This window comes from Clupea harengus, chromosome 26, assembly GCF_900700415.2.
Source record: "Clupea harengus chromosome 26, Ch_v2.0.2, whole genome shotgun sequence".
NCBI lineage: Eukaryota > Metazoa > Chordata > Actinopteri > Clupeiformes > Clupeidae > Clupea > Clupea harengus.
In genome coordinates, this window is record NC_045177.1 from 2452488 (window position 1) to 2473202 (window position 20715).

Sequence of the window (20715 nt, forward strand, 5' to 3'; positions counted from 1 at the left end):
TCTCCTCTCTCCCCGTCACTCTCTCCCTTCTTTTCACACCTCTCTACTCCACACCTCTCTCCTTTCTCCCCATCACTCTCTCCCTTCTTTTCACACCTCTCTACTCCACACCTCTCTCCTTTCTCCCCATCACTCTCTCCCTTCTTTACACACCTCTCTCCTCTCTCCCTACCACCCCCCTTTTATTGAGACACAATCTTTAGTTTCATCAGCAAAGTGTGATACGTGTCATATGGCCCTGCCATTGAAGTTAATGCATTTTCACCTGTGTGTAAGCCTATGTTTAAAGTATTGTGGAGCATTCAGGGACATAAATCTCAACTACTTCACAAATTGTATTTAATGTTTGGAATGTCTTGAGCATATTCCACCCCCCTTTCATTGAGACACAATCTTTAGTTTCATAAGCAAAGTGTGATACGTGTCACATGGCAATACCCTGATAATCCTTTTTCACCTGTGTGATCTGTGTGTCAAGTGTTTTTTCACACTGAATGACCAGAGTAATTGCTGCTAAACACTTTTAACCCTTTCTTTACAGTGTTCTGAACATGTTCAACCAACTTTAATGAAGACATAATCCTTTTATCAGCAGATTGTGGTGTGTTTTACTATACTAATATTTACAATATTGCCTGTTTAGTCAGTGTTCCCTATATACTTTTGTAACATCAGTGAATCATTTTTTAACCCATTTTGATGTTACTATGAAATTAATATTTCTGACAGTTTAAGAAACACGGGGCTAATAATCGACTTTTATTTTGAAAAATCATAACCGGATATTGAAGCTCATTTGACTATCGTCAATCACTGAACGCTGCTTGAATTTCGGGCACTGAATTTCTCAGTAACGTGGTGGTAACTTTCGGTGTCTTTTGAATCAAATCGTTTTTTAGTTGTGAATATGTTTTATGTTTAGGCTGGAGACAATATTGCCTGGAAGATCTGCCAAACAAAGTAAATTGGGACACATTTTTATTCCACAGACCGAACTGGAGATTCATGCAGTCACCCTCCCTTCCACACGGTGGCAGTAATGTATAGTTTTCTGGTTGGCTTGCCAGGTACCGGATGTTCACAAGTAAGAACATTTCAGAGGAGTCCACGGGAGAAGTTCATCGTGTTGCCGAAGTAAAGACAATTTTGTCTTCTTTTTCTTTTTGCTGTGATAAACACTGCTTGACGATAACACTAACCTAACAAATCTTTATGTGATAACTTATTTGAAGTACGTTTTAGTCACAGTATTATAACATCTTAGCCTTCTTCATTAGCTTGTACTCGAATGTATCAGCCATAGGCAAGTGAGAGATGCGGAGACCGTGACGATAAGAAGTGAACTCCTCCGTTCGAAATGTGACGTGTTAGTTATGTATGTAATGTTGCTTTCTGGAAAACAGATTGAAAGCCATTGTATTTTTTTCTTTGTGGTGTTCCCTGACTTTATAGGAAACCGGATGAGATCATCTCTGGTCCGTTGCTAAAATGAATCTTGGACTGCCGTTGAGCTCTGGCTGTGATGAAACACACCAGGTACCTCTGAGACTGAGAGTGAAAGAAGAGGACATAAAAGAAGAGGAATATGGACATATGATTACATGGCAAGATGAAGAAGAAAAGCCCATTGCAGATCTTCACTGTAAAACGGAATCAGACTTCACAGAGTCACTAAGCTCCACTTATAATGAAATACTACAGACAACAGTGGAGGTTAAAGTGAAGAAAGAGGAGGATGAGCAACAACTGGAAAGTAAGTAATTTCCAACTGATGCACTAATATGTTTGAAAAATAACTTAATATGTGTATTTGTTTATTGTTTATTGTGTATGTTTATTGTTTGCACCAACGTACCACAAAAAAATCCTGTTAGGTGAAAACCTACTTGGCAGTAAAAACCTGTCTGATTCTAAGAGCTGTGTTCAATTGTCAATTAATGATGACGTCAGAATTCTGGCAGTGAGGTGGCATTCTTTTAGATTGTTGAGTCAAATCAAGTAGTCTGATGATTTTGCATCTCCAGGCTTTTGCAACCTTTAGAAATGTCACAAAATGTGACTTTTACATTCACATTTAGTCATTTAGCAGACGCTTTTGTCCAAAGCGACGTACAAGGGAGAGAACAGTCAAGCTAAGAGCAATAAAAAACATGGTGTAACAATAAATACTACTTTACATAAGAATTAGAAAAACGACCTAGAAAGGAAAAAGAAGTGCAGGAATGTAACTGCTGAAGTGCAAGTTAAGCGCTAGTCAAGGTGCCAGTTAGGAAGGGAGGTGCTCTCTGAAGAGTTGGGTCTTCAAAAGCTTCTTGAAGGTAGAGAGGGACGCCCCTGCTCTGGTAGTACTAGGCAGTTCGTTCCACCAACGTGGAACTACAAATGAGAATAGTTTGGATTGCCGTACTTGCACAGACGGCAGTGCCAAACGACGTTCACTAGACGAGCGTAGCGTCCTGGGTGTAACATTTGCCCTTACAAGAGCATTTAGGTAGGTGGGAGCAGAACCAGCAAGCACTCTGTAGGCAAGCATAAGTAGGGTTGGGTACCGAGAACTGGTTCCAATACAACCGGTACCTACCCGGACCGAAATGCAACGCAGATTTCGGTGCTTCATTTCGGTGCCTGAGCCAATTGAAAACGGTTGCTAGGCAGATTCCGCGGGGCACATGTAAAACTGCCCCAGCTCCCAATGTAAACTTTGTCCTGTGTCGCTCACGCTCATTGGTGTTTTCATAGCAACAGTCTTATGACAGTGAAGAGCATGCAGCATTTCACAGAGCAAGCACGAACAGAACTAGCCATCAACCTTTTAACAGAGAAAATACCGAAAGGTAAATGGTCCAAAGTGTGGCTGTATTTCGCACAAAAATATTAAAACATCTCGACGTGCAGCAAATGCAACAAAACAATTGCGTGAAAAGAGGGGAGAGAAGGCAAGAGTCAACGGTAGATCAGCAACCGAAGACTGAAAAGTATGATAACAGCTACACTTAGCCTACGGTAGTCTCTTAAAGGGGCAGTACACATTTTCTCATACTCAGTGTGTTCAAGTAACAAGATTAACTATAAACAAGATAGAAAAGATGGGTATAAACAAATCATAAAATGGTGAAATTTCATGAAATAAATGCTAACAAAATAATACATTTTTGACTCCAAAGGCAAATATGCTCATATTTTTGCAAAAGAAGTTTGAAGCTGTTTTTTGTATTCATTTATATTTATTTAAGTATACTGTAAACTGTTGTTTACAGTTAATATAATGTTCATAGTTTGAAGTTAAAAAGTTTGAAGCTGTAGTTTGAAGCCAAGTGTATGTATTTATATTTATAATATACTTTAAACAGTTAATATATTGTTCAATTTGAAGAAAAAAAAGCCTTTCTTTAATGTCGTCAATCGTCGCTTTGTGCTTTAAAAAAAAAAAGTATCGGTTCAGGCACCGGTATCGCTTTAAAAGTATCGGTTTAGCACCGGTATCGGAAAAAACCCAAACGATACCCATCCCTACATATCTGTGTGTACAGGCCTCATCGACACCATCGGAGAGGGTTTTCTCCTGTGCAGGTCATGCGATTAGTCAGGAAAGGTGAAGGAGAAGGCAAATATGCTGATATTTCTACAAAAGAATTGCTGAAGTATTGAAGCTGTAGTGTGTGTACAGAGTGTGTGTGTGTGTGTGTGTGTGTGTGTTTTGTATTTATTTAAGCATAGTCTAAACTTTTGTTAACAGTTAAAAAGTGTTTTGTATTTATTTATATATATAATCTACTTTAAACAGTTCATATATTTGGCAATAAAAAAAGCCTTTCTTAAATGTGGTCAATCGTCATTTTTTTTATTTTATATAAAAGTATCGGTTCCGGCACCGTTTAGGCACCGGTATCGTTTTAAAAGTATGGGTTATGTATCGGATAAAATCGGATACCCATCCCTAAGCATAAGTGACTTGAACTTAATGCGAGCAGCTACCGGCAGCCAGTGGAGCTCAATGAGTAGCGGGGTGACGTGTGACTTGTGGAGATGTGTTGATCTGGCCTTGTTGTTGTTGGTGGAGTGTTGGACAGAAAAGGCTGTTGGTAGGGCTGGGTACTGGCACAGATATGGCTGTTAGTAGTGCTGGGTACTGGCACAGATATGGCTGTTAGTAGGGCTGGGTACTGGCACAGATATGGCTGTTAGTAGGGCTGGGTACTGGCACAGATATGGCTGTTAGTAGTGCTGGGATACGGGCACAGATATGGCTGTTAGTAGGGCTGGCACAGATATGGCTGTTAGTAGGGCTGGGTACTGGCACAGATATGGCTGTTAGTAGGGCTGGCACAGATATGACTGTTGGTAGGGCTGGGTACAGGCACAGATATATGTCCAACTCCAAAATATGCCCCTGATTGTGGTTGGGTCCAGTTGAATATGCCACATTTCAGTCCTCAAATTATCATTAAATATATTAGTTATCTGACCAATCCAAAACTTCATCTTGAAAGATTGTACAAGCACTTTGGCAACATTTTACAGCATCATTAACCCACACACACTCACTGAAACACTCACACTTTAATCATAATTGTCGAATCCGTCATTACTGAAGTTACACATTTTTGTGACAAGTATTGGTGTACAGCTTCCATGGTATTTATCATGCAGTTTCAAGCTTTATATCTACCTTGCGTGAAATGCAAAAGATGTCAATCCATCTTCAGTTATGTGCCTGACTGTGAAGCTGGGGGCAGGCCTGGTAGTGGTCAGATGGCTTTCTGTCTTTTAAGTGTGTGTGTGTGTGTGTGTGTTTGTGTGTGTGTGTGTGTGTGTGTGTGTGTGTGTGTGTCTGTCTGTCTGTCTGTCTCTGTGTGTGTGTCAGCGTCGGAAATACACAAGGGCAAAGGGCAAAACTGCCCCTAAGAAATATAATTTTGCCCCTGATATGACTAGGAGAGGGGCAAAAAATGCCCCCATAATTTTCTGTAATAATAATTGAATGAACTTGTCAAAAACATCGTAGCCTATGACCCAGTCCAGTTGCCATTCAATGTTTTGATTATCGCCTTGACTGATTGTTGCGTGAAGAACCGAACATTCTAACTAAAAATATTTGGAGCGCTTCTTAATCAGACCTGTGACTGCGAGAGTGAGGAGAAATGAGGATGAGCAAACACAGTCTCTGTCACCATCTCAGGTTCTAAAAGATAAAATTCACACACCCAGCGACCGTCGAAAATTGGAAGCTAGATTGGCTTGGGGTGGAGGATGACGACGACGAAAAAAAGAGCCACATTTTTTTTTAAGGCATGTCGGACTTGTGGACAACGAGTTGCCAAAGTCGTTGTAAATCCAGCACAGGCGAATTATTCTGCTGACTTCATCAAGGGGAGCGAAAACATACAGAAATACATGGCCTTTCGTCACCAGGCGTCAAGCAACACACCATGATTTAGTTCGGTTTAGCTAGTTTAATGATAGTTAGCTAACGTTAGCTAGCTCTGATAGTGCATTAGCTACAAAGGCTTGCTTGCAAGTTAGCTACAAAGGCTTGCTTGCAAGCTAGCTAACCAGTCCTATATGTATTTCCTGTAGGCCTACTATGGTAGGTACAACATGATTAAAGGTAACACAAAAATCCATAAGAAAAAACTATTGTTAATAGTTGTTTAAAAAATTTAATAATAACAATCAATAACCACAAAGAAATAAGAATAAAATTGAATATGATTGTCTGATTTATGTTTTCTGTTTGGTTTTTGTTCAAAAAATCTAAGAAAACACTTTGAATTTGTAGACTACTGCCTAAGTCTTATTATTGCCATTTGATGACAATTGCTCATATACTGTAAGCCTCAATAAGTGTGTTTATAATTTTGAACAAAGGTTAAATGTTATTTCACAAGTTTCTAAAAGTGCCCCCAATTTTGTGTTAAATGCCCCTGGATTTCAGTAAGTGGGGGCAAAAATTGCCCCCCAAAAAATATGTAAATTTCCTACCCTGGTGTTTGTGTGTCTGTGAGTGTGTGTGTCTCCCTGTGTCTCTGTGTGTGTGTGTGGGTGTCTCTAAGTGTGTGGCTCTGTGTGTGTGTGTCTCTGTGTCTGTGTGTGTGTGTGTGTGTGCGTGTCTCAGTGTGTGCCTGTGTTTGTGTCTCTCTCTCTGTGTGTTTGTGTGTGTGGTTGTGTGTGCGTGTGTGTGTTTGTCACATCCATACAGTGAAACATTGCATTAGCCAAGTCTTGAAGTGTCAAATGTATGGATTTGTTTTTCTACATCAGGGAAGGATAGGACTTGAATGACTTTGGTAATATTACGTAGGTGAGGAAAGGTCTATGTGAGTGTCATCATCCTTATCAATGATCGACACTAGGATTGGAGAGAGAGGGAGATATGTGTGTGATTTGTTTAAGTTCTGTTTCGCCTGATAGGTCTCTGTATATTCTTCAATTGATATGGTTACTATACCAAATGTTAGTGCACAGTCACTGTGAGTGAGACATTGATTTTATTTTATTAGTTAAGGGGGTTGAAACACAAACATGCTCCCATGCAGAGCCAGAAAAGCAAGTTTAATGACCAATCTAACTCTTCTAGGTGTATCAGAACATCCAAACAATGGAATATTTCTCATCGGGTAACAATGAATTGCTGCATCTAGAACATCTGTCTGTCATTCTAAATCCATATGAAACTCTTTCAGGTGCATCAGAACATCCAGATGGAACCCAACAGAAGATCCATGGACAGAATGATGAACTCAACCAGCAACTCAATGGAAGGACGTACCACTGCACAGTCTGCAGGAAGAGTTTCACGGTCCTGAGAGAACTAGAGGAACACCAGGAAACACACACTCTTAGTGTTAATCAAAAGCAGAACACTGGTGAGAAGCCTCATGAATGTGCCCAGTGTGAAAAATCATTTACATGTTCCTCAAGTCTTCAAAGGCATATGCTAATACACACTGGAAAGATGCTTCATGTATGTGCCCAGTGTGGGAAAGCATTTTCACACATTAACATTCTTAAAACACATATGCTAATACACACTGGAGAGAAGCCTCATACATGTACAGAGTGTGGGAAAACATTTGCACACCCTAATGCCCTCAACAGACATATGCTAATACACACTGGAGAGAAGCGTCATAAATGTGCCCAGTGTGGAAAAGCATTTTCACGGATTTCAGATCTTCAAAGGCATATGGTAGGACACACTGGACAGAAGCTTCATGTATGTGCCCAGTGTGGAAAAGCATTTTCACACATTTCAGGTCTTAAAATCCACATGCGAATACACACTGGATTGAAGTCTTATAAATGTGCCCAGTGTGGAAAAGCATTTTCAAAGATTTCAAATCTTAAAGCCCATATGTTAATACACACTGGATTGAAGCCTCATAAATGTGCCCAGTGTGGAAAAGCATTTTCACAGCTTTCAAATCTTAAATCCCATATGTTAATACACACTGGATTGAAGCCTCATGAATGTGCCGAGTGTGGAAAAGAATTTTCACAGATTAAAACTCTTAAATCCCATATGTTAATACACACTGGAGAGAAGCCTCATAAATGTGCCCAGTGTGGAAGAGCATTTTCACAGATTTCAAGTCTTTACACCCACATGTTAATACACACTGGAGAGAAGCCTCATAAATGTGCCCAGTGTGGAAAAGCCTTTACAACCTCCTCAAGTCTTTACACCCACATGTTAATACACACTGGAGAGAAGCCTCGTAAATGTGCCCAGTGTGGAAAAGCATTTTCACAGCTTTCAAATCTTAAATCCCATATGTTAATACACACTGGATTGAAGCCTCATGAATGTGCCGAGTGTGGAAAAGAATTTTCACAGATTAAAACTCTTAAATCCCATATGTTAATACACACTGGAGAGAAGCCTCATAAATGTGCCCAGTGTGGAAGAGCATTTTCACAGATTTCAACTCTTAAAACTCATATGGTAATACACACTGGAGAGAACCCTCATAAATGTGCCCAGTGTGGAAAAGCATTGACATGTTCCTCAAGTCTTCAAGCCCATATATTAATACACACGGGAGAGAAGCCTCATAAATGTGCCCAGTGTGGAAAAGCATTTACATCTTCCTCAAGTCTTTACACCCACATGTTAATACACACTGGAGAGAAGCCTCATAAATGTGCCCAGTGTGGAAAAGCATTTTCACAGATTTCAAATCTTAAAACCCATATATTAATACACACTGGAGAGAAGCCACATAAATGTGCCCAGTGTGGAAAAGCCTTTACAACCTCCTCAAATCTTAAAACCCATATATTAATACACACTAGAGAGAAGCAACATAAACGTAAGATCACACAGTATAAGGCTTGATCTTTCCCCTGTATTCTCCCATCGACTGAATGGTATAAATGCCAACTCCTTCCTACTATCAACACCCCAAAGAAGCCCCATTAATGCCCTCAGGGCCTCATTCACTAACATTTGCCAAACCGCATAGAGCGCACAGTGATTTTTTAAATTTGCGTAGTATTTTTCAAACCAGATCCTCGTCGGGCAATCAACGCCTTACTCCGCCCATTAGTGCTAATGGCGCTTCGCTAAAATAGGGGAGAATGGGCCTGCTTGTTCCTGCCACCATGGATGATGAGTTAGAATTAGATTACCAAACTTAGACCCCGTCCACACTAAATATAGAAACGCATAAATATTTATCTGTTTAGCCCTTCTGTCCACACTAAAACGACACTGAAACGATTTAAAAAAAAAAACTTTGCTTTTTAAAGGTTGAACAGGACAGTATATGTGCCTTTCCCTTCTGTTCAGTGCAGGTGCTATAAAATCTGTGATTGTTATGTCATCCTTTTTACACCGTGATGCCAGCGTTACTTCTCCAACATTCCATCTAATGTTAGGAAGGGGACACTCTTTGTGAACATGCGTTTAATGTGGACAGGGACGTTTGGTTGTCATGGCACTGGGGGTAGCTTGCACTGGAGAGGCTATAACGACAAAATAAACATGGAAGGTGAAATGAATATGCTGCTCTGTCTCTACAATTTACTTGGTCTAGTTAGTGTACTTCAGGTGCAAGTTATTTTCCTGAATAAATGTTTTTCTTTCAAGTAAAGAAGTCATGTATGTGCACAGTTTGGGAAAGCACATGCTAACAAATCAACTCTTAGTGATCATTAATGAACATACATTGGAGACAAACGATATCAACATTTGCTGTGTGGAAATCTAATTAAAAAAAAAAACTTTTTAATAGGATGTATGTTAGAAATTCCATTATTTTTATAGTTTATTTCTTGTTTTTTTTGCTAATTGAATTGTCATTAATCTGTGGAATTGTCATGTAAATTGTCATTAATCTGTGGAATTGTCATGTAAATTGTCATTAATCTGTGGAATTGTCACTGTTGATGTCAAATTGAATTGTTACTAAATGAGTGATGAAAAACAGCACAGCCTTATGCAATTATGTTCACTGTGGATGCGTTTCATATACACATGTATACCATTAACGATATCCAGGTAAAGTTAAACATGAACAAACTAAGCTTTTATATTAATATATTTATCACCTTCTGGTGACATTGTAGGGTATAGGACTAAGACAGATATTGTACACTCTACATTCACCTTGCCTCTGCTTCATTATCAGACACTTTGACCCCAAACCACTTCCTGTACAGGTAGAGTATACCTTTGACCCCAAACCGCTTCCTGTACAGGTAGAGTATACATTTGGTCATTGGCACGTGTCCATAGGTACCACAGGACTAACAGTGGGTGTCCACGGCACAAATTACATGCGTTAAATCGCATGCGTAAAGTCGCCTGGGGGGCGTGGACCGAAAAATCACTGGCTGTAGCAAAGTTCAAGTAGCAAGTTCAGGTGCAGTGCTGCGCTAATGTAGCACATTAGCTTGTGAACTCCCCAAAAAATAATGATAGATGTTGCGGCAGTCAGTCATGCGCTGATTCATTTGATTCATAATTTTTAATTTATTCTATATAATTCATATATATCAGCCAGTTAAATCACGAAAACGTTATATGTAACTTATTTAGCAGCTAGCTAGCTAGCGACTATGTGTTTCCAATGGGTTTTCGGTTAAAGTGTTAGCGTCAAGCTAACAGTAATAGTCGAGAGCTTCAGTTCAAGACCTACAATATTCTGTTTGACCTCACAGCATTCGTGTAGCATATAAACAACAAACCGAGTCGATTAGACATATAAAAAGTCATGTAGATAACCTTTATTCACATAAAATATTTCCCAGTAACAGAGTCCCGAGACCGCCATCTTGTTTCGATATTTTTGATTACTCCCGCCCCTATGAGCTACGTTGGCCTCCAAATCACACACACGCCGAACTGATTGGCTCTCAGCATGCAACAAATCGCTCTCATTTGAATAAAGTTAAAGAATGCCCAACTTTCTGCAGGCAGCAAAGACGATTTTTTTCCTCAGTATGCAGCAAATCGCTTCCATTCAATCCCAATGAGACCAGCACGATAACGCATGCCGTGGACACCCACCGTAAGACAGATATTCTACTCCATATTCACATTGCCTCTGTTTCATTAGAAGTCACCTTTGTTGAAAAAAAGCTCCACTTTGGTTTTCATCAGAGACTCCCACATGCCTTTTGGCGAACTGTAGTCGATACTTGATATGAGTTTTTTTCAACAGTGGCTCTCTTCCATAAAGCTGTGATTTTTGAAGAACCCGGGCAACAGTTGTTGTATGCAGAGTTTCTCCCATGTTCGCTGCTGAAGCGTTTAACTCCTTCAGAGTAGTCATAGGTGTCTTGGTGGTGTAACGTGCCGACTCAATGCACGAAACATAAAGGGGAGGCCACGCAGAATTTATGATATTATTATTATTATTATTATTATTATTATTAAGTTAGTTGGGTTACAAATATATATTTATCTATTAATTATAGGAAAACGTGTGGTGAATGTCAGTGTTGTGGAGAGAAACAAAAGATGTAATGTAAAGTCAGTTAAATGGTAATATAAAACAAACGACGACGACAATCCAAAATCCAACGACTATCCAACGAGTATCCCAAATCCCATTCCTATCCAAACACCAACGACCAATCCAAAACTCCAATCCAACGCTCTCTCGACTTCAGTCTGATCAGGGCTTTTGTAGCCCAGCCAATCAACCATACACCTGGTTCCAATTACCTGTTAGAGATTGACAGAACAGGCATGCAAAATATCATGGGGCGGGGCCTAGACCCGCCAGGGTCGTAACAGTGGCCTCTTCAGAGTAGTCACAGGTGTCTTGGTGGCCTCTCTCACTAGTCTCCTTCTTGCATGGTGTGACGGTCCCAATGCGACCGCACATCTACCTGGATCCACAACCGCTAACACACATTGCACTTGCATACAATCGCGCACACACACACGCACACACACGCATACGGATATACAGACGCAACTATTTCTCCCATTCTCTTTCTTCCTCTCACACACACACATACATGGAAGATACATACGGAAAGGAGGCTAGGACAACAATTGTGGTTTCCTACATTTATTGAGTAGACCGAGAGACTCGTGGAGTGGATTGCCAGCTGTTTGGGTGCTCGTGTTTGATTGTCGGTGCAACGGCTAAGAAGCGCCACCGGAACCAGTGGGAACTTATATACGGTTCCTACCTTAATCAGGGTGGTGATTCCCTGTTGTGGCGGTTGGGACAAGAGAAATGGTTTGGCCAAACCACTTTAGTACAATGTCTTTTTTACAGGCCAGCGATTAGGATGTATTAAATAGATATTATTCTAATTATATATTTAGCACATTGTGAACACTGTGTGGGTGTTTCAGGGTTTATATTGTGCACTGAAACACTAATTGATTATTTTGTATACCCCTCCTTTTTATATGGTGCTGACCACCTTTCTATATATGTGGATTTGTTCTGTCTTGAGGAGGGGTTGGTAAGGTATGTGCATCTCTGGGAACTGCTGATGGCTGTCCTCTAGTCATTTAGAGGCTTAGCAGAATTCTGTTCTTTTTGGGAATTTTGTGAATGTCTTATGGATTTGAAGTGATGAAGTTTGTGAATGACTTATGGATTCCTGAACTTTGAAAAATAATAAACCAAAAAAAAACTGAAAAACTTTACTCTGACTCTGAGCTTTGGCCATACCCATGGATAGACGGTTACCCAAGGCTTGGTCCGTCACACATGGTCACTCAGTTTGTGAGGACGGCCTGCTCTAAGCAGATTTACACATGTGCCATATTCCATCCATTTCTTGATGAATGATTTAACAGAATTCCAGGGGATGTTTAGTGCCTTGGACAGTTTTTTGTATCCTTCCCCTAACTTATACTTTTTAATAACCTTTTCTCTGAGTTGCTTGGAGTGATATTTGGTCTTCATGGTTCAACAGTAGCCAGGAATACTGATTACTGAATACTGACCAGTGAATGGACCTTCCAGACACAGGTGTCGTTATACTACAATCACTTGAGACACATTCACTGCACACTGATCCCCATTTCACTAATTGTGAGACTTCTAGCACCAATTGACTGGACGTCTGTTGAATAAGGTCAGTCACTTTAAAGGGGGTGAATACTTATGCAATCACTTATTTTTCATTACATATTTTTATTTCATTGACATAACTGTGTAGAAATCTGCTTTCACTTTGATATTAAAGAGGGCTTTTTTGTGATTTTTTTTTTGTCCAAAAAGCCAACTTATATCTACCATGACTGATTTATAAAAGCAATTAAAGCAGACCTGGGCAAAGTGCAGCCCAAGGGCAATTAGCGGCCCGCGGAGGTCCATTGTAAATTAGGAATCAAACGTAAATACCTGTACTTATTATACGGCTCTTCAGAATGTTCCAAAAAGTTCTGTTGATTTGAATGGGCCATCCCAACGTTCGCAGGTCTGTAATTTCTAACAACTCCCCTTACCTGTTCTAAAATCAGCGCAAAACACGGCCTCTTGGGGCTTATTGCTTAAATATTCACTGCTGCGAAAAATGTATGACTGCTGTCATTGGCAACAGGTTTTGTGTCATATCATTCCGCAACGCAAGTAGTCCGGTAATTTAACGTAACTGAAAGTCATTGAAACTTGAAGTCAGAAGGTGGGTTGCTTCGCATTTGCGTGAAGAACTAAACGGCATCTCATCTAAAAGAGGTATTTTGGAGAAATGTCTTCTATTGTTTTGGCAAGTAGCCGTATAATAAGCGGGATATTTTTTTTATTTCCGTAGGCCTACATTCGTGCGTGTGGGCGTGTCTGCGACCATTTGCGCTGATAAAAATTGATATTACTATTAATTTGTATACTCATACTATTGCATTGCAAGATTGTTCTCGTGTGTGTGTGTGTGTGTGTGTGTGTGTGCCATGTGTATTGATCGTTTGGGAACACCTTTAATACTGCAAAAACATGCTCATTTTCAAAATCGTTTTGGTGAATGTTGATTAAATGTTGATTAAATAATGTTGGCGTTTTTACTATGCCTTCACCAAATGTTCTTGATAGCCTAAATGTAACATCTACTCTTACTAGTAGCAGTTAATCAAAACCATACAATTTAATGTTTTTTTATAAAGAGATACAACTTATATTGAGCAGAATTGAGTTCAGCCTATTGGTCCGGCCCTCCACAACAGTCCCACTATCTCATGTGGCCCCTTGGGGAAATTAATTGCCCACCCCTGAATTAAAGGGTAAAACATCCAAGGGGGTGAATACTTATGCAAGGCACTGAGTGCATATATATATATATATATTATATATATATATATATAGATGTATGCATATAATTGACTGTGGTGTAATGTATTTTATATTATTGTCAAAGCAACTGTTAAGTTTGGAAGATCTAAAAGACAAAATAAATGGGGACAAATAAATCTGTATTACAACTGTAATGGCTTTGGAACAACACAACCCAAACTAGAAGGCAAGCGCCAGAGTCCTGCTGTCACACTCCAGTCCAGATGGTGGCAGTACTGCATAGTTTTATGGTTGGTTTGTCAAACACTAGGAGTTCGCAAGTAAGAAGATTTCACAGGCGTGCACGGAAAAGTTGTGGCTGATTCGAGAAAGGCAGAGTTACGTCGACATTGCGATAAACACTGCCTAACGTCCTATCAGACATAAACAACACAATATCAGATCTCTGTGTGCACATTTATATGAGGGTCGTTTTAAGTCATAGTATTATAACGTCTTAGCCTGCTTCGTTAGCTCCCTACATTAGCCTACTCGAATGCATCTGCTCTAGGCAAGTGAAAGCTGCGGAGACCGTCAGTTACTCCGTGCGAAATACAATTATTAGACGATGAAAACAAAGCTTGAAAGTCACTCTCTATTTGTCTCTGTGTTGAATTAAATCGGGAGTAGGAGGACAGGCTTCCCTGGCTATATAGTAAGCTCTGGACGAGATAATCTCTTTTCGGTTGCTAACATGAATCTTGAATCTTGGACTGCCGATACACCCCTGAGACTGACAGTGAAAGAAGAGGACATAAAAGAAGAGGAATATGGACAAATGATTACATGGCAAGATGAAGAAGAAAAGCCCGTCGCAGATCTTCACTGTAAAACGGAATCAGACTTCACACAGTCACTAAGCGCCACTCATAATGAAATACTACAGACAACAGTGGAGGTTAAAGTGATGAAAGAGGAGGATGAGCAAGAACACAACGATTGTCCTCTGGAAAGTAAGTCATTTCAGACTGATGCACTAAGAGCTGTTGTCAATGGTAAATTGATGATCATGTATTGATATGACGTATTGTGATATGTATTGAGATCTGTCAGTGTGCTGGCATTCTTTGAGTGCTCTCAAATCTTTTTTTGTGATACCTTTCAATTTCCGGGCGTTAACGCAATATAGATTAGGGAAGTGGTGGACAGATATGGCTGTTGAATGAAGTGCTCAGGTTGTTGCCCAACACTACTTAACCCAAACCAAACAACCATCTAATAGCTATGAATGATGGTAACTGCAGGGGTGGCAAAGGGGTATCTAGGGATGGCCCAGGATGGCAAAGGGGTATCTAGGGATGGCCCATGATGGCAAAGGGGTATCTAAGGGTGGCAAAGGGGTACCTAGGGATGGCCCAGGATTGCAAAGGGTTATCTAGGGGTGGCTAAGGGGTATCTAGGGGTTGCCCTTTATGATGAATAGGACTAATGATCTGGCCTGATACTAAACCTGTGCTTGATGATGAACAGGACTAATGATCTGGCCTGATACTAAACCTTTATGATGAATAGGACTGATCTGGCCTGATACTAAACCTTTATGATGAATAGGTAACGTTTTTAGTCACAGTATCATAACATGTTAGGTCCTACTGCCTCCTCGAATGCTTCAGCCCTACACAAGTGAGAGATGTGGTTGAGAGATGTGGAATGTTGCTTTATGTTCTCTTTTTTCAAGAAGAAAACAGCTTGAAAGCCATTATATTTTTATATTACATTATATTTAATTTGTGTTTTTCCCCTGACTATATAGGAAACTCTGGACGGGATCATCTCTGGTCCGTTGCTAACATGAACCTGGGACTGCCGTTGAGACCTGGCTGTGATGAAACACACCAGGTACCCCTGAGACTGATAGTGAAAGAAGAGGACATAAAAGAAGAGGAATATGGACATATGATTACATGCCAAGATGAAGAAAAGTCCATTGCAGATCTTCAAAACTGTAAAACTGAATCAGACTTCACAGAGTCACTAAGCTCCACTTATAATGAAACACTACAGACAACAGTGGAGGTTAAAGTGAAGAAAGAAGAGGATGAGCAGGAACACAACTATTGCCGTTATGCCAACGCTGAGCTGACGTACTTCAGCTTAAAATCTCAGCCACCACAACCACTTCCGCTGCTATTGCATCCATCGTCCATATTGTTAAGCACAAAGCTAGTCAAGAGAAGGGAATCGAGAATGACGAAAAAGTTCAAATACCAGCGAACATCTGGTACAACTGCTGAACACTGTCGTGTTTATTTATGCCAGAATTCTAGTAAGTACAATGGTGTGCTTAGTTTTTTTACCTTTCCTGTGGATGAGGAGCTCAGGCGTAAATGGGTAGTGGCCATCCGCAGGGATCTCCTCATCATTACACCTCACGCCCGGGTGTGTAGCCGCCATTTTAAAAAGGAGGACATACGAGAGCCTACATCCCAGAAAGGGCGGCGACTGCTAAAAAAGGGAGCTGTTCCAGCATTGTTTGAGTGGAACAACTTCTCCCTTCCCCCTCCAAGACCGGGGGTCTGGGAGGGAAGGCAGAGACCGCCACCCAAGGAGCGCCTGCCAGAAAGCGCAGACGCATCAGGCCAAGATGACCATGACTACACCGTGGGTCCTGATCTGGTGCGTGGCGAAAATTTGGCTCTTCAAGAGTAAACCTGCCAGCTGAGACAGCAGGCCGAGGGCCTTACGTTGAAACAGAGGTTCGGCATCCACCGCTTTGCTTCCTCGGACAAAGACATCCGTTTCTTCACCAGGTAAGGCAACTTCAACTTATTAACTCAGGGTAAAGAGTGCCAAGGAACATTTCTCTAATGTTACCTAGATTGTAGAGGACTGTGTTTTGGGTACGCGGCTACGTGTAGCCTAAAATTAACAGTGTTGGGTAAGCTACTTGGAAAATGTAGTGAGCTAAGCTACCAGTAAATGTAGCATGCTAAGCTACACAAACACAACAAAAGTAGCTTGCTACATGAGAAGTTACAGGTTGAATCGACATCACATGGTGTCAGTCAACATGCCAAGATACTATTTTTTTTTTTCAAACGTCATGCCAGATGAATTCTTCTGTGGTTAATATCAGGATAAGGTCTACTGGTACCTGCTATGTTAGTGAAATCCATGACAAAAGATAGTTGGGAATGCATCACATTTGTTTACAACTTAATAAACGTGAATAACTTTAAAATGGGAATAACTACAAGATGCACACATCTCTATTCTGTTTCCCTAGGTTTGCATCGCATGACCTGCTCATGCGTGTCTGGGCCTTTATTGAACCATCTCTGCCATCCATGGTGAGTGTAAGGCAAGCTCAGAGATGCACACTCACTGAGGCTAACGCTGCCATCCATTCCCTTCAGCCTGTCGATGAGCTCTTCCTATTCCTGAATGACCTGGCCCTTGGCTCCAAGCAGCGGGAGCTCGCTGCCCAGTACAGAGTTCATCAGTCCACAGTCAGGCGGATCATCACATCATGGAGCAACTTCTTCTACTTCTTCTCAGTGAGGATTTGGATCCCCCAGGAGCAGATCAGGAATATTTGCCTGCAGACTTCAAGGACTGCCCTGACACTACACACTACCCTGACACTACACACTACACACTACCCTGACACTACAGACTACACACTACCCTGACACTACACACTACCCTGACACTGCCGTAATCCTTGACTGCACGCAGTTGAGGTGTCAGTGCCCATCTTCCCCGCTCCTCCAGAGTGAGGTACTTTCAAATGACAAGTCCCACTGCACTCTGAAAGGACTCATTGGCATTGGGACACACAGACACAGACACAGACACAGACACAGACACAGACACAGACACAGACACAGACACATTGTTTGTTTCCTCTGCAGATTCAAAGTTGGATTGGGTTCAAGCTCAAGATTAAGTTCACCCTTACTTCTTAAACATTAAGTCTTATACCAACCTTAATTTGCTGTGATACATTATATTATATTATACATATTATACATTATGTCTTATAACAACCTTAATTTGCAAGCTGCATGTATGCAGCACTGCATGATTTGTAACTAAATGATGCATACCATGCTAATAAACATGCGTAAGAAAATTGCACAGGTTGGCTCGTTATTATGACGTGGTGATCTTACCTGTGAGAAATGATAGGCTTAGATAATACACAAACAATACCATGCAACATTGTAAGAATTCATGAGCATTTATTAGAATTCACAAAGCAATGAGGACATCGTTTGACAGATGAATAAAGACAATAATCCTTGAGCTGGTTCACCGCCCCGGCAAAAAACTATGTTTGCCTGCGAGTTTAACCAACTTTGACACTATGGTTTTGACAAAATGGGCAAAAATTTGAGGTGGCAACAACTGGCTTATCGTTAGAAATACAATAATCATCCCAACTTTAGAAATTCACGTCACCCCCAAATTTAATTGCAAAGTTGAACAGATAGGAGGCTTCGACCCACCACCTAGTGAGCACAAAGACGTCAATACTACTTAAATACAATACTTGAGTAACTTGTTTTCTCAGGAACCTGAACTGAACCTGTGTGATGACTTACACTCAGACTGTGAGGAGGTTGACTTTTCCTCAGTGATCTGGAGCACTCACACCTAATTGTTAGCCCTGTCAGACCCTGGTTTGAAACTGTGATTGACATTAAATTAGGGTTAAATACATTATATCAATAAGACACAAGACAAAATACAAAAGTAATAAGGATGATTAGTGCAACGGCCCAGTGGTTGAGAAACACTGCACTAGGACATCAAGTCTGAAATGCCATCAGCGTTTGCACAGTGAAGAAGAGGCCACGGAAATGCTTGAATTCTGAAGTCTGAAGTTTGCAGTTGTCAAATGCATATGTTGATACTCATGCCAGTGTGGAAAAACTTCTAAACAAGCTGGGTCTTTAAAACGTCACCTGATAGTACATGGCAGTGTAGGTCCACATAAATGTGCCTGACCTCTTATATGTTTACATTATGTAAAGGCATTTTCACTGGCATTTTCATATGCAAATACATACTATGTGGGAAAACATTTACAAGGTCATCAACTCTGTGTGTGTGTGTGTGTATACGTGTGTGTGTGTGTGTGTGTGTGTGTGTGTGGAAGAGAAGACTGGAGATAAGCCTCATGAAGGTGCCCAGTGTGGGGAAACACACACACACTCAGATAGAGTAGGAACAACCTCTACTACTCTTTAGAAACACATAGTGGAGAGACGCCTCATGAATGCATTGAGTGCATGAAAGCATTTGTACGCCATAGTGGTCTGAAAAAGAATGTGCTTTTACATAATAACTCTGTGATAAAGCATTTTAGATACAGATCAAGCCTTATTGTGCACGAATTGAAAGGTACAACAAAACAGTCATATATTTTCTCGCACACACAAACACACAGGCAGCACACAACATGCCTCTTATTCATACACACACACACACACACGCAGCACAAAATAGGATGTCTCTCTTATTTACACACACGCGCACACATGCACGTCCTCATGCTCACTCACACAAACACACAGGCAGCACAGAAAAGGACACAGGAAGGGTTAGGGGACAGTCTCCATGTGCTGGACACAGGAAGGGTAAGGGGACACTCACCAGGTGCTGGACACAGGCAGGGTAAGGGGACACTCACCAGGTGCTGGACACAGGAAGGGTAAGGGGACACTTACAAAGTGCTGCTCCAAAAATGATGCAAAGGAAGTTTAGGATTGGTCAGATAGCTGATATATTTAATAATGATGACTTGAGGGTCGAAATGTTGCACATTCAACATTTTTGCAGTGAAAGTACAATGCGTGGATATTCAACCTTTTAAAAAAAAAAATAATAATATGATTTGAGTACAACATATCAGTAGACCCATGTGTCTGATGGTCAGTAACCTTCATCTTGGAGATTTCAATTAAATGAACCATCACCCTGTGGAAACTACAGAGATGTCAGTCAAATGAACCTTCACCCTGTGGTAACTATGGCGATGTCAATCATATGAACCTTCACCCTGTGGTATCTATGGCGATGTCAATCATATGAACATTCACCCTGTGGTAACTATGGCGATGTCAATCAAATAGACCTTCATCCCGTATTTACTAATTGATGTGTGTGTGTGTGTGTGTGTGTGTGTGTGTGTGTGTGTGTGGGTTCATCCCGTATTTACTACTTTATGGTACTAACAACATGGACGTGGTCAGGTACACCCCATCTGTACAGGAAGTTGTTTGGGATAAATGTTTCTGATAATAACAGAGGTAATGTGAATGAATGTAGAATATTTGTGTTGCCTTCAATTTCACTTCAAGAGTAAAATAAACAAATGCTTGGTTTCTTCACATCTTCACATTACACTTTATTCTGTATCTTTAATGGCAGGAAGGTGTACATAACATGCATAGACAGTGTAGAGAAAAACATAACAGTGACTGTGTTATATCACTCATTTAGCAAAAAGACAGAATGGTGTGTTGTATCACACATTTAGCAAAACAGACATTTTAGAGAAAAACATAACGGTGAGCTGTGTTATATACACTCAATTAGCAAAAAAACTATTTTACTTCACAGAATAATGACAAAAAAACCATAACGTGTGTGTTTTTCACATAGTATGTATTTGCATATGAAAATGCCAGTGAAAAGAGGTCAAATGCCTTTACATATTGTAAACATATAAGAGGTCAAATGCCTTTACATATTGTAAACATATAAGAGGTCGAATGCCTTTACATATTGTAAACATAACATATAGAAAGTACCCATGAAAAGTAAAATGTTTTGTATTACAAGTTTCTTTGAAAATTAAGTTTAATATGCAAATGAGCTATACACTAATCGAATATGCCTCCTAATTTGCATAGGCAGAAACACAATACCCCTGGCAGGTACCACCAAGACAGGCAGTTTTCAGGTTAGAGGCCAGTCTAAAATCAGCATTTCCATCACCCATTGGCAGTAGGATGATTGGATG

The 20715-nt window shown here is 40.5% G+C and overlaps 3 protein-coding genes across 7 annotated transcripts in view; all 3 read left to right on the forward strand.

Moving 5' to 3' along the window:
* The window catches only part of LOC116219811 (gastrula zinc finger protein XlCGF57.1-like), a 69513-nt gene extending 52562 nt beyond the window's left edge, over positions 1 to 16951 (forward strand). Inside the window, exons 1-3 of one of the 2 annotated variants that reach the window (XM_031563758.2) lie at positions 14575 to 14695; positions 15496 to 15635; positions 15701 to 16951. In XM_031563758.2, the coding sequence (XP_031419618.1) occupies positions 15631 to 15635; positions 15701 to 16391 (696 nt within the window). In that variant the 5' untranslated portion in view covers positions 14575 to 14695; positions 15496 to 15630 and the 3' untranslated portion in view covers positions 16392 to 16951. Of the gene's footprint in view, positions 1 to 14574; positions 14696 to 15495; positions 15636 to 15700 lie in introns of those variants that run through there. The other variant, XM_042703901.1, reaches the window with a different exon arrangement.
* Positions 786 to 9071, forward strand: LOC116219781 (gastrula zinc finger protein XlCGF57.1-like). 4 transcript variants are annotated; one of them, XM_031563693.2, is made up of 4 exons: positions 786 to 1134; positions 1453 to 1753; positions 6684 to 8342; positions 8374 to 9071. In XM_031563693.2, the coding sequence occupies exons 2-3, from the start codon at positions 1489 to 1491 to the stop codon at positions 8336 to 8338; spliced, it is 1920 nt and encodes a 639-aa protein (XP_031419553.1). In that variant the 5' UTR covers positions 786 to 1134; positions 1453 to 1488; the 3' UTR covers positions 8339 to 8342; positions 8374 to 9071. The 4 variants fall into 4 exon arrangements, with proteins under 4 accessions (XP_031419553.1, XP_031419551.1, XP_031419555.1 ...); XM_031563691.2 differs by having other exon boundaries at positions 6684 to 9071; XM_031563695.2 differs by lacking the exon at positions 786 to 1134 and adding an exon at positions 1147 to 1231 and having other exon boundaries at positions 6684 to 9071.
* The window catches only part of LOC116219771 (gastrula zinc finger protein XlCGF57.1-like), a 100188-nt gene continuing 93578 nt past the window's right edge, over positions 14106 to 20715 (forward strand). Inside the window, exon 1 of the mRNA XM_042703875.1 lies at positions 14106 to 14695. Coding sequence (XP_042559809.1) covers positions 14437 to 14695 — 259 coding nt within the window. The 5' untranslated portion in view covers positions 14106 to 14436. The remainder of the gene's footprint in view (positions 14696 to 20715) is intronic.

What these genes read in the sequence shown, in the direction of transcription:
- LOC116219781 (XM_031563691.2), top strand. Translation starts at nt 1,489, where the DNA reads ATGAATCTTGGACTGCCGTTGAGCTCTGGCTGTGATGAAACACACCAG. An exon ending in GGATGAGCAACAACTGGAAA is followed by an intron (nt 1,754 to 6,683) that starts GTAAGTAATTTC and finishes AAACTCTTTCAG; the next exon opens with GTGCATCAGAACATCCAGAT.